This window comes from Pogona vitticeps, chromosome 7 (genome assembly GCF_051106095.1).
Source record: "Pogona vitticeps strain Pit_001003342236 chromosome 7, PviZW2.1, whole genome shotgun sequence".
Classification (NCBI taxonomy): domain Eukaryota; kingdom Metazoa; phylum Chordata; class Lepidosauria; order Squamata; family Agamidae; genus Pogona; species Pogona vitticeps.
The window spans coordinates 13414280-13427769 of NC_135789.1; the positions used below are offsets into that span (position 1 = coordinate 13414280).

The 13490-nt window shown below is 52.9% G+C and overlaps 2 protein-coding genes across 6 annotated transcripts; one reads left to right on the top strand and one right to left on the bottom strand.

Annotated features, from left to right (window-relative positions):
- The first annotated feature begins 22 nt into the window (after positions 1–22).
- On the top strand, positions 23–6385 carry LOC110072541 (uncharacterized). Of its 5 annotated transcripts, XM_078379045.1 has the most exons (7): positions 23–43; positions 286–420; positions 2172–2333; positions 2830–3000; positions 3242–3415; positions 3870–4610; positions 5091–5431. In XM_078379045.1, exons 2-7 carry the CDS (start codon positions 340–342, stop codon positions 5355–5357), a joined length of 1596 nt encoding a protein of 531 aa, XP_078235171.1. In that variant the 5' UTR covers positions 23–43; positions 286–339; the 3' UTR covers positions 5358–5431. The 5 variants fall into 5 exon arrangements, with proteins under 5 accessions (XP_078235171.1, XP_072834034.2, XP_078235172.1 ...); XM_072977933.2 differs by lacking the exon at positions 23–43 and having other exon boundaries at positions 128–1548; positions 3870–4606; positions 5091–5249; XM_078379046.1 differs by lacking the exon at positions 23–43 and having other exon boundaries at positions 129–1548; positions 3870–4257; positions 5091–6385.
- Positions 5945–13394, bottom strand: ARMC6 (armadillo repeat containing 6). Its single transcript, XM_020780989.3, has 8 exons — positions 13184–13394; positions 9928–10072; positions 9248–9330; positions 8042–8612; positions 7756–7901; positions 7336–7467; positions 6994–7131; positions 5945–6771 (listed from the first exon to the last, which is right to left on the bottom strand). Exons 2-8 carry the CDS (start codon positions 10064–10066, stop codon positions 6559–6561), a joined length of 1422 nt encoding a protein of 473 aa, XP_020636648.3. The 5' UTR covers positions 10067–10072; positions 13184–13394; the 3' UTR covers positions 5945–6558.
- Between the last annotated feature and the right edge of the window lie 96 nt (positions 13395–13490).

Below are 13490 nucleotides of genomic sequence, written 5' to 3' on the forward strand. Positions count from 1 at the left end.
GCGCGCCAATGAAAGCGACCCAGCGGGAAAGCGGGCGTGGAAGGTTCGGAGCGCCCGGGGAAAAGTCCCCGCCTGGGGTGGGCGGGGTTTTGCCGGTGGTGGCCACGCCCCGAAGGTGGGCGGGGCCAGGAGACATATTGGCCACGCCTGCAATGGCTTTTGTGGTCTCTGCTAATTGGGATGAGGAAGTCAAGGGTCAAATATTGGTTTTGTTTGGGGTTTGTTTTTTTTGAATAACGTAATATTTTCATCCATGTTTCAATATGTTGCCTTTATGTGTTACAGGAAGACCCCTGTATCCGCGGGGAATCGGTTCCGGCCCCCCGCGGATGATGAAAAATGCGAATAATAGCAAACACTGTGCTAATAGCGAAGGCTACACATTGCAGGGTCTGTGGCTCCCTCTCGTGGCCAGTTCTGGTACCTTCATCCTTATATATTTCTATGATTTTTCTTCTAAAATTTTTAATGCTTTCAGACTGTGGATAAGTGAATTAACAGATATCAAAACTGTAGAGAAGGGGGTCCTGGCATGGAATAGGTAAAGAGAGAGCTTACTGTGTTTATATCCTACATTTCCTCTTCAAGTTCTGCAATTAACTTAATCAGATTCAGGGTCGTTATTATTGTTATTATTAAATAAAGCCAGGTGCAGTTAAAATTATAAAAACATTTAACTGGTATTATATAAGAGATTCAAGTTTTAACCAAAAACCTGCATACAATATCAATGTAGTATTTATGCTGTTCCTAATATTGCTGCTTTTTGTAGCTCTGATGACATTATTCTTCTTATTTTTATTATTATTAATCTTAAATTATGTGATTTTTTTTCAAAATAATGTATGTTTATCTTCCTGGTTATTGAACATAATAAATAATAATACTGTAACAGTAATGATTCAGGGCCATTAATGTACAAATATCTACTGTTACCATTGGGTTTTTCCAGCTTTTAGACTTTGTTTGATGATGGGTGTGATATTTTAATGTTTAGCTATAGTTATTTTTTAACTTGTTTGCCCACTGCCCTGGATAGTGCTTTGGACCTCTTGGGAGGGGTGGTATATCCAACCATGAATCCAATAATAAACAAATAATAAGTGGTTGTGTTTTTTTTTTTGGAGGAGGATGTTTTTCCCAGGTGTTTTGCAGATTTTTTTAAAAAAAAGAATACCCACCCACCCACAAAAAAAAAAACCCAGAATGGGAAATAGTACTGTACCTAGTAAAAGAAAATTGTTATATGACTAACTAACTAACTACTTTGGACGATTTTCATTTATTTATTTATTTTATTTAAATTATATGCCGCCCACTCTGCCCAAAGGTCTCTGGGCGGCTTACAACAATTAAAATTCAATTAAAATGCAAAAAAAAAAAGATTAAATGATTAAAATACAATTAAAATTTTGTAATGAGTCATGCGGCCAAATGCAACACCAGGCCTTGAGGGGAACTTTGGTTTTCTCTCGTGCTGCGGAGAGTCTGCGGCCGCTTCCCGAGGAGGGGTTCCAGCCAAGAATCCGCCCGGCGTCCGTTTGTGAGGTCAGCTCGGAATCGTGGCTCGGCTTTTTCCGTTGGGTACCCAAGCCTTCCGGGGGGGGTTGGGGGGTTTCAGCAGCTGCCCCATGGTGCGGTGTCAAACCCCCGAGGGAAAGGGGCGGACTAAAAAAAAAAAATCAAAAAACCTGATTCCCACCATAAAAAGGAATTTAAAGGGGGTGGGGGAAATCAAGAGTACCCTTTCAGGGTGGAAAAGACTATCCAGCATTTACCTGGGCAGACCAATGTCGGGGAATCTGGTAAAGAAAGGTCCCTCTTCCCCTCCCCGCCTTTCTATGGGGATTAAAATGGGTTGGGGGGCTCGTTCCCATCCGGTCTCAGGGTTCAAAATGGCTCTGAAATGGTGCCTTAAAGAGCATAACCTTGTAGGCTGGACTTCGGATCCCATCAGCCTCACGGGCAGCAGTCCGTGATCTCAGGAGGTGATGAGCACTCCCACGCTGGAGAAAACGGGAAAACCCCCCCCCATCTCTTCGATCTGCTTGGATTAGGGTTCCAGCCTTGAGCAGGGGGTTGGACTCGATGGCCTTATGGGACGCCCTTCTGACGTCATGATTCCGTGATTTTTTTTTTTTTCAATTTCATTCTTCTTCCTCTCTGGCCAGTTCCCGGAAACCTACATTGGCGATTCCGAGGAGGTGCGCGGGACGACCCCGGCTGGAAAAAAACATCTTGGTTCCCAACGTGATGGCCGGTCGGTGAGCCCTCCGAGTGCCAATAGCGGACAGCAAGACCGTGAGAATGTGGCCAGTCCCAGAGAACTCGAGGTAAGACGAGGAGCCGAAGGAAGGGAGAGAAACCCACTGGGTTGTCATTACGAAAGGAAACACCACCACCGCCACCCGTATCCACGAGGGATCGGTTCGAAGCCCCCTCGGATGCTGAAAAATGTGGATGATAGCAAATACTATTAGAATAGCATACTGAGGGGAGAGAGGAGAGCAGTTTTCAAAGCCTTGAAAGAGGTGGTTCTCCAGAGGAGATGCAGGATCTGTCCCCGATCTTTCCAGAGTGCGCAAGGATGCGTTCTGATGGGCTTGAGGAAGCCAGATTTTGGCTGAAGATCAGGAAAAAAATGTCCTAACTGTTAGAGCTATAGAACAACGGGAGGGGACAAGGAGCACTCCCATGCTGGAGAAAACAGGACCGTCCTTCTGTCGGATCTGTTTGGATTTGGGGTTCCTGCCTTGAGCAGAGGGGGTTGGACTAGATGCCTTTGGGGACCCCCCCCCTTCCAACTCCACGATTCTGTGATCTTCCCAGGTACCGTCTTTCAACCAGGAGCTGCCGCCAGAAGGCGAAGGTCACCGCGATGAGGAGACTGATGTCCCCGGAGAGGAACAGCTGGCGCCCCGTTGCGTCCCAGAGGAAGATGGCGAAGGGACCCAGAAGCCCCTGAATCCACAGAATACGAATTTACTTGGTTTTAGATGGGTAGGTGAAACCCAACGAGTACGTGCTTGCTTGAGCTTTCACCTCCAGGAGCCGTCGTTCAACGTTCGCGGAGAGATTCTGGATGTTGCCATCCGGAAAACTCCTTCTTCCGACATCAGCCCCTGGCAATTGAGGGACGAAGGGGGGGGGATTTTGGCCCCATGGAGGTTTAACTGGGTGTCGGGGAGGTCTTCCCACCTTCTCGGCCATTCTCCAGTCCTTCTGCTTCTTGGCCCTGCAGCTACAAGGGGAAGAGGACGACCGGGACGTGCGCCAAGAAAACGCCAGCAACCCCCTCGAGACCGTCAGCGGCCAGGAGACCGTCAGCGAGGGCGGTGGGTGCGAGGTTCTGGCAGTGCTGTGGCCCCCACCGGGTGACAATGCTGAGGAACATCTGGAACCCAGACTGAATGAGGTGAGGAGATCTCCTTTGCAGCCCATGGAACTCTCCGCCACCAGGTGCAGCAAAGCCGCAAGCCATGGCTCCCAGGAGAGAACAGAGGTTCACACGGGAGAAACAGGTTGGGGGGTCTGTTTGTGGCCATTAACACCTCCCTTTCGCTGAATTGATCCTCTCTATGCAGGTGCAGTATAGCTTCAGAATATCAGGTGGGGAGAACAAGCGAAACGGGAGGACGCTTTGAAAAATGGTTTTCATTTCTAGTAGGAAAGACACACACCGGCGGGGAATCAGTTTCAAGCACTATTCTGGGCAGTTCACCCTAATAAAACCACAACTGATTAAGATAAACATGGGTTAAGATGGACCAGCAATGGTGAAAGGCTGACTGGTGGCCGGCTTCTTGGATCGGATCGCTGCTCCGGTGCCTTGCTCCTGCCTTCAAATGTGTTTTTTTCCCCCTTCCCAGGTGTCTTTGATAGACCGCTTTGTGCCGGAGGAGAAACTCAGCCCTACCCTCTCTCGTTTGGGGTATCCTGAGAGCTCCCCGGGGGCTCAGGAAAGTCCATCCCCCTGCGACGAGGAAGCGCTCCGGACGGAATCGCCCGCCTCCACTGGCTATTTCCCGTGCTACCGAACATACGAGGAGCTGCCCTGCTACCGGCCGAACAAGCAGCCCGAGGGCCCGGGGAGGTATCGGGACGCCGCCGTCCAGTGCGACAGGCCGGAGGGAGCCACCGGGAGAGAGAAGAGAAGGGCCGAAGCCAAGAAGAGCCTTGAGGAAGGGAAGCGGCCGGCTGCCCCGCCAGGGTCACCCCAGAGGCAGCTCCCGGGGGGCCCGAGGCCCGCGTCGGCCGGTAGGAGGCTGGAAGGGCCCGGCCGGAATCCGAGGGCCTCCGGTGAAAGCAGCCCCACCAGGGGGCCTGAGGCCCGTCGGCCTTCCGGAAGGTCCCCATCTGGGTCAGGGACTGCCAAAGAGGGGCCTGGGCTGGGTCCCCGGACCAGCCCCTCGCCCCCGGCCGGGTACAGGAAGTCGCTCCAGAAGAAGAAACACCGAGGTAGCCCGGCGGACGAGGAGCAGCAGAGCGCGAGGATGGAGCGGAAGCCCCTCCTTGAGGACCAGCTGTCCTTGCCCCCGAGCCCAGAGGAGAAAGTGCGGGCCCGGCCCCTGTGTTGCTACGGGGCAGAGGCTGCAGGAGAGAGGAGGCAGGTAGGGGGAAGCACGGCCGGGCCACAGGGGATGAGCGCCGGATAGGGCCCAAGCGGACACCCCGCCTGAGAGCCCAATCCGCAGACCGGGACCCCTGTTGCCTGTGGGACCGGTATCCGATGATTCACTTATCCACAGTTGGAAAATAAGAGGAAAATCCTAGAAATAGGTATATATATATATTTCTAAAGATGAAATTGCTAGAAGAGGCCACTCGACAAAACCAGAAACCATGCTATGCATAGTGTTTGCGATAACCCAAGCTTTTCAGCGTCTGCGGGGGGATGGGACTTGGACTCGATTCTCTGTGGGTAGGGTGCCCCTTTAGCGACCAGTTGATAATATATGGGATTGTTTTAATTTTCAAACCACAAGTAAGTTCACCTGTGGATACTGATCCTGCGGATAAGGGGGTCCTCTTGGATCGGTTAACAATGCCACAGTTTTCCCAAGTGCCTCCTCTTCTGTTTCTTCTTGCAGGTCAGGCCGGCGAAAGGACAAGTAAAAGACGGCCCTCAGCCCATGCCACCCACTCCAAGCCCCACTTCGGCCCCGGGGCCTTCGGGAGACCCCGGCCCCAGGCCTTCCCGCCTCAGCTTCCACGCCATTGTTTCTTGGGTCTGGAGGATCTTCCGGAAGCCGGCCCAAGCGCCTCCTGGACTGGATCCTGGCCGGAGGCCCCTTGGCCACCGCCTCAGGCTGTGGCTGGGGCAACGCGGTGGCCGGGTCCACCCAGAGCTGCCCTGATGCCCGCCCAGAAGCCATGCCGGATCATTTATGCCGAAACTGATTATTCCCCATTAAACGTCCATTTCCCCCTTCTTGCTGCGGGTATCTGCGGGCCTCTTTTCTTACAGAACAGCGTCCTGGAGGAGGCCTCGCCCATGCCATGCCAGACACGATGCGGACTAGTGCCTTGCGGGATTTGGAGCTGTTGATCCCATCCAGCTGAAGGTTCGTCTGCAATCTAATCCACGTTTTTCAGCATCCACCGGGGCGGGGGGACGCTTGGAACAATTCCCGCAGATATGAGAATCCTTCTGTACTTGGGTTTTGTGCTTCCACACCCCAAGCCTGTCCCCCTGAACAGCCAGATGAGGGATCCTGCACCCCCTCCCAACGAGTCCAGTCTCCATCATCCTCAAACCACTGTCCGTGCTGGAGTCCACAGCATCGGGAGGCCCTCCCGGTTTCCTAGCCCAGTTTCAGAGGTTCGAGACCCCACCACCAAGAACACCCTGAGTCCTACCCACCCCCCTTCAAAATCCCCGCCACTTCCATCCGTGACACCCCGGATCAGAGCCTTGAGGGCAGAAATCAACACAAGAATGCCATTTTTGATTTTCAACAACAATACGTGATGACACAAGGACGCCAGTAGGGGAGACATCCACAAAAGGAAACTTCAGCATTAAAGGGGGGGGGGGGGAAGACTCGAGCAGCAAAACAGCCCCGAAAAGCCAGCAGGAAGAGAAAAGCGTCCCGCAGAATCAAACACACCGTCTTTAGGGGTCCCCTACCATCATCAAGACACTGCTGCTATGGTTGGACTGGCCACCCTCAGGACAGCCGCAGGTCAAGGGGGGGAACATGTCTCAGTTTGTTAGCTGAGACCGGCTTTTGGGAACCCCCCCCCACGTGAAGTCACAGCAACAAGGGAAGAAGGGGAGACTTAGCCTGAAAGCAGAGGGGGAATGAACTGGGGGGGGGGGGCACCTGCATAGCAAGGCAAGGGTGAAAAACCCATCTCCTCCGTAGCAAACCAGCTCATGTCCCCTTTCCCACGGGGCAGGAGAGGCTACCAAACCCCATCGTCCCCCCCGTTTCCTTTCGGCCCGGATGTGTTCAAATTGGCACCTCTCTCTCTCTCCCTCCCCTGACCCCCTGAAAGCCCCCCTCCTTCCAAAGTCTGTAAACACGCCGCCCAGCATCGAGGGGCTCGAAGCGCTCAGCGGGCCAGGCCCCCCTTCTGGCCGGTCCAGAGTTCCCGCAGCTCCACCTTGCAGCCGAGGTCCCGCAAGGCTGCCTTGGCCACGTCGTCACAGTCCCGGTGGGCCGCCCGGGCCTCCGCGATCAGGCTCTCGGCCCCCATCTCCAAGATGGGCTGGGAGAAGTCCTGGCTGTGGGCCACGAGGTTGCGGATCAGCATGCAAGCCTGCTTCTGCCGGGGGAGGGGGGGAGAAAGAGAGAGAAAGAGGTCACCGAGACCGGGGCCCCCCAGATGTTCTCCGGACAACCACTCCCAGAAATCACATGCAACACACCACAAGGCTGGTGGGAGTAAGTCCAAGGACACCCAAGGGATTATCACCTTGAGCTCCAAGGTCACTGCGGTTACTCCAGGGAGGGAGGGAGGGAAGGGGGGGGATCGGTGCCACTGTACCTGCACACCGCCTTCTCGCGGGTGAGTCTTCATGGCCTGCAGCGCCACCAAGGCCCCGCCGCCTTCCATGATGACGCGGCAGTTCTCCGGCTTCCGGAGCGCCAGCATGCACAGGGCGGCGCAGCTCTGCTCGCACACCTGGCCGTCGGTCAGGAGGCAGACAAGGAGAAGAAGCAAGGAGAGCCACGGTTGAAGTCCATTAGCGGATATGGGGGTCCGCGGATACGGGGTCCCATGGCTAGGAGGCCGTCCGTGGCACTGCCTGGGATGAAGAGCCTCGGGGGGGGGAGCGCCTGAAAGACCCCAAGTGCTCCTGCTTCCCTCACCCCACCCTCACCCTACCTGAGGGTTTCCAAGATGGCGGCTCATGGCCAAGATGATCAGGTCGGTTCCCCCCGCGTTCACGATGGCGTCTTTCACGTCGTCGTTGCCCGCAATGGCCCGGATGGCGCTGAGCACGTGCTTCACGAGCTCCTGTCAATCCACGAGGGAAGCAAAGCAGAGCAAACCCCGAGACGTTAAAAGCGAGGGTACCGTCCCTTGCTCTTTCCGGAAAGTACCAAGCAGGAAAGAATAAGGAGAACCGCTTCCACCACAACCCTGCGTTCGATCCGAGTTCGATCACCACAGCCTCAGGCCACTGGCGCTCACCTTCCCTAATTCCCAGGGGAATAGGCCAGGGGAAAGACCTGTGGTGGGCTGGAGGAGCTGCCCGTCGAGGGGCGACTGTTCCGGGTTCGAGACCGCGGGCCCTCCACCCACCTGATGCTCAATGCAGTCGGCCAAGAGTGCCACGATGAAGTTCAACCCTCCCAGGTCCACAATATCTTGGCAAAACTCGTTCCGGACGGACAGGCGGGCCAGGGTGGCGCAGATTTCGCTCAGGACACTGCAGTCATCCGTGAAAGCTGGTAAACCAGGCGGAAAAAATTAGAAAACTTCAGTGGCTGGTATTTTCATCGGCACTTGGAGGCGGGGTGGGTGGGGAGCTGAGGGATGTGCCCCCCCAAACGAAGAGACTGGGGAGGGGAAAGCGGGGAGGGCTTACCTTTGGCGGCCTCAATCAGGATCCCCAGCCCGTGGTGCTCCACCACAATCCTCCTGGCGTGTTCGTGGGCGTGGCCGAATGGCGCCCGGATGTCGTCGTCGAAGGTCATGACCCGCAGCCCGGCGCAGGCCTCCCGGACCACATCGGCCCGGTCCCCATGGCGCACAATCGCCCCGGCCAGCAGGGCCAGGACGCCCCCTTCCGCCAGGTCCTGCCGGTTCTGCTCATGCTTCAGGCAGGCCTGCCGGACGCAGCGGACGCCGGCCAGGGTCACCTGGGGGTCGTCGCACCTCTCCCGCAAAGCCCGCAGTACCAGCTCCTGCCCGGAGGCATCGAGAAGGTCCGGCTGCCCGTCGAGGAGCGCCGAGAGCGCTTGGAGGGCCTTCAGGAGGGAGCAGCGGTCCTCCAGGGCCAGGCGGCCGGCGGCCAACACCGCAGGACAGGCACCCTTTTGGGCTGCAAGGGAACGGACTGCCAGCTCCTGCCGGCACTGCTGGGCAAAGGCCACCAAGAGGTCATCCACGTGGCCAGCGTCACCGTCGATGACGGCTTTCTGGAGCGCGTCCAAAGTCTAGGGAGTGAAAGGGCCGAGGATGAGCAGAAGGGACGTCCCTCGCCTCGCCCTCATCCCTTCCGACAATCTCCCGTCCTCTGATGTCCAGCTTGGGGGCAGAGATGGGCCCGAATCGGTGTTTTGCGCCGGCTCTTTGATCGAGCACCCGAACAGGAGCATGGCGCCTCCAAGCCCCACCTCCTCCCACTGGCACCCACTCAGAGGCGACAGCCTGGCCTCCCTGCCCCGCCTCCTCCGGACGCGGCCTCTGAGTGGTCGCTCACCAGAGGAGGCGGGGCTCCGAGGCGCTGAACACCCATCTGGCCGATCAACGAACTGGTGTGAACTGCCGAATCGGCAGTTCGGGCCCATCTCCAGATAGGAGTAAAAGAATTTGCGGTAAGTTCCAGCACCTGCAGCTCTGGATTCTTCCCATATTTGTATCTTTACTTCTACTTTTATTATAAAGGTAAAAATAGTGGTAAAGATAAATAGTTATATACTGTATGTACTTACAGCACTTTTATAGTACTATAAAAGCTGCCTGTATTCTCTTGTGAGTCTCTGTTTTTCCCCCCCGAACGCTTTTAAATAGGTTTTATTTGCATTATTAAAATACCATGATAATTCGGTGCTACACCCTGGACCCTTACCTGCAGAATGGCATGTTTCTGTTCTGGGCTGTTCCCAGAAGAGGGGCTGGGGGCCATCTTCACTATGTTGCTCAAATCGACACCTGGAAGAGACCGAGTCAAATCAGACAACATCCGATGCACTGTGTGGCTGCCACAGGTAGCCCTGTTGAGATGAAACAAATTTAAACCTCTCCTGGGTTTAAAGCTGAATCCCCACTTTGAGCTTCTTGGAGAACTTATCGAACAAGAGATGTACTGTAGGACCCCCATTTCTGTGGGATTGGTAGCCGCGGTTTCCCTTATCTGGGGGCTCTGAAAATATTACAAACATTAAAAAGAAAAACCTAGAAATACAGATTTTCATGATGTATTTACCAGAACTGGCCACCAGAGGGAGCCAGAGACCTTTTCTGGTTATTGAAGAACACATAGCATGGTCTCTGGCTCCCTCCCGTGGTCAGTTCTGGTAATACATGGTGAAAATATGTATTTCTGGGGTTGTTTTTAGCATGCTGTGTAGAGCGCTCATTATTGTCCACGGATTTCGACATCTGCAGGGAGTTTGGAACCAATCCGCCATGAATACATGGGAATCCAAATGTAATCTACCAAGAAACCTAGCTGCTAGGGAATGACCACCTTATGATTATTCCGGGGATGTGCACCCTTCCCTATACATTAGGTCTTCAAGTCCATACCTTGAGATTCAAATTGCTGAATGGCTTCCGTGACTGCCTCGTCTGGATCCATCCCAAACTCAAGGATGTTCTCCTGTACCACATCATCAAACGTTTCCTGCGTGATCCGCTTGGCGGCCATTCTGCTTTCGTTCGACATCCAGGCCTGCAGAGAGATAAATGGTTTAAACGTGCCGCAGGACTGAGCTTCTTGTCTGGCTCGAGGTTTTATGATCTTTGCAGAATGTGCTTTTTTTTAAAAAAAAAACACTAGCTGAGCTGCGCCGACAGTAGCTTTGGCTGACTGCCTCGGAGAGGTTGCCACTGCAGGAGGAAAATGACCCAGAAATGTCTCGTCTGAAAACTGTTCAGATCGGCGCGCGCCGGCATCCGTGCACATCTGCAAGCCGGTGCAACCTCCTGCACATCGTGGAGTTCTAAACGGCCAAGGAAGAAAGGTTGATTTGTCCTGCACAGCTTCTAATCTAGGTCCCGATTCTCCAATTCATACAGCACTGGGGGGAAAACCCAGTACTCTATATGAAATTGGTTGGAGTAAACAGCTAAAAGACGTTGGTTTGCATCCAGATAAGGCTTTCTGCAGAAACAGGATCAAAAGTCTTGGGTCCCTGAGCTTACATCTTCTCATATGCAGGAGATGGATCGTCAACTAAGTTACTTCTGTGTGGTTTTCCTCTTGTGTAAGGACTTCACTAAAAGAATAACAAGATGCCCTAATTTTACGTCGGAACGACTTTTCTAATCATGGAAAAATAATGAGAAAGCACTTTATTAATGCCGCAACGTCTGCACATCATCGGTGCTATTTTTAGGGCCGCTGCTGTGCTGCTTTTTCTCCTCTGTGGTCAAGCACCTCTAATGTCTCTTTCCTCAATTCATCTCAGATTCACTCCCTGTTAGGGACCGAGAGGCGAGACTGGTCCAAGGTCATGTACAGAGTTCCGTGGCTCAGTGAGACCTGATCTCTCCCGCTCAGTCCAAGAATCGAAAGCGACGGTTCGTAACATACCCATTCTGTTTCACATCCTGTTATTCTTCTCTTTGGGTGGTTTAGGGATCTGGCTGTGGAGCCAGAGGTTGGGAGTTCGAATCCCACACTAGGCCTCTTTGACAGGGGCTGGACTGAATGATCTTGAGGGTCCTTTCCAGCTCTGTAGTTCTAAAATGATGATGATTACTACTCCTGTGGTTCTGCAATGGCATTGTTACAGAAGATCTGGGGACACAAGTAGTATTTATTTTGCTGCTCTGTGCACCAAATAACTTGCATTTATATATTTATCAGTCTTTTAAGACTACAGTCCTTGTTGATTCTCCTGCACCCTGCCAATATGTCTCCCTTCTAGAAGCACGGAAACTATCAGTAAAGCAAAATTTAAACATAGTAGATTGCATGCAGATAAAATAAGCCCTTTTAAAACATAAAAATAAAGAATAAAAATCAAGACAGATATACAGCATAGGAAATGCAGAAAGATTGTTACAACTGAGCATTCGGGGTAAAATAAATTGGAAAAGAAATGGAGAATGGTGAACCTTTTTGGCCAAAGAATCATGGAGACTGATTCGGGTGCAGAATAGTTTCCTTTTTTAAGAAGGATCACATCAGAAGGAAATATAGCCATGATGATATTGCGCGCTCAACAGGAAGCATGACCGGAACTAGGCCATGCAGCCTCCAAGCTAGGCCCTGCTCCAGGCGAGCGAAATGTTGGAGTCACTTTGCATCTCTGTGCTACACACCTCAATAGGAGAGACACAACCGAGAAGCCAAAGCAGGCAACTGTCTTCCCCCTTTGCTGTTGCAGGGACTCCTCAAATTCTGAATTTGTGGAGAAGGATTGTGAGTTTCCCTGAGTCCAAATCCACCCGCTTCACACAACCTTACTTTAGCTTTACAGGACTTGGCGGACAATCAGTTGTAAGAAACAATAATAATATACTTATGATAATCTTAGAACGGCAGGGCTGGAAGGGATCCTTAAGATCATCCAGTCCAGCCCCTGTCAAGGAAGGGGATTTGAACTCCCAACCTCTAGCTATGCACTTTGATTCCCGCACTGGGCCTCTTTGATAGGGGCCGGACCTGATGATCTTCTCTAAATACATTCCTTTCCAGCTCTGCCGTTCTAAGATTATAAATTGGGGGACTAGAACGGCAGACACCAAGACTCAAACCCAGCCTGAGGCGTCCAGAACGACGACACCCTTTCTCTCCGTCTACTAAAGCACCCTTGCAGTATTGTCGTTAAGGGTGATAACCAGGAGACACGGCATCGCTTCCTCGGACGAAAGAGGGAAACAGATGTAAAAAGGAGTGAAATTTCAAGGGGAGGGGCTTGGATGTTGGACAGATGCCTAAGGAAAGGCCAGTGGTTTCCCCACCTCGTCTTCCCAGATGTTCTCGGACTACAACTCCCATTCATCCTGGACAACACAGCTCATGGCAGAGGCTTCTGGGAGTTGTAGTCCAAGAACAACACCCCATGGTTGGGAACCGCTGAGGTAGGAAGGAAGGAGGGATGGCTGGAAAAAAAGCGTCTCTGAGCATACCAAAAAGGTCCCCATCTGTCTTAAATGGGGCTGCTGGGCTCTGTGGTTCGTGAAAATGATGTTGTTCGGCTTGGTTTTCTTTACCATTTTTAACACAATCTTGGTCTTTTAAAAAAAAATGTTTTTAGCCTTGCGGTTTTGAGCCTTGAAAGGTGACCTTAATGAGGTTTTTAGCTTAAATTTGTTTCTTTCAATGGGGGAAACCCCCTTTTTTAATTTCCCCCTTCCGCCCCCCGCCCCCAGCTTTCAAAACAGGGTCTTCTCTTTATGTGTCAGTAAAGTCATCCTTTTTTTCAGCACAAAGACGGGCTGGGAAAATATTCTAAATCAACCCATCCATCCAAAATATGGAAATACGTTCCTTTTTTTCCAGCTCTGCAGTTCTTAGGATGATGAGGATGAGATCCCACTCTCAATAAAGACCCCCACGGGCATGGCTCGAGGTCCACGCCCACTGGGGGGGCAAGTCAAACGGATCCAAAAGCAGCCGTGGGGAACAAGGCCGCTGAGCATGGACAGAGTGCCTCCCGCTTCCCCACGCCTTCCAAATAAATGAATGAATGAAAGAAAGAAAAGAAAGATTCCGGCTTCGCAGCGAACCTCCACACCCAGGGCAGAGGGGGAAGCGTGCCTCTGAGCATCTCCAGAGCGCCCTCGCCCCACCCGCCCCCCTCGAAAGGACAGCCTTCTGCCCTCGACCTACCTGGCGTGACCCTCGGCGCTTGCCGTAGCCGCTCCTTTAAGGCCAAACCGAGAGAGAGAGAAAAATCGCAGCTCCTGCTCCTGCCCCGAGCTCGGCCGGATTGAAGACAACGCGCACGCGCAGCCGCTGGCCAACCGCGTCACGAAGTATGACTGCCCGCGGCCACCGTACGAAGGGACTACAAAAAAAAACAACCACAACCTAACTCCGCCTATGGAGCGACTTGGTTTAAAAAGCGCATGCGTACTCTGCTCGGAAGGTGGGCCGGCATTTCCCGCATGTCGCGCGTGCGCATTTCGCAAGCCGT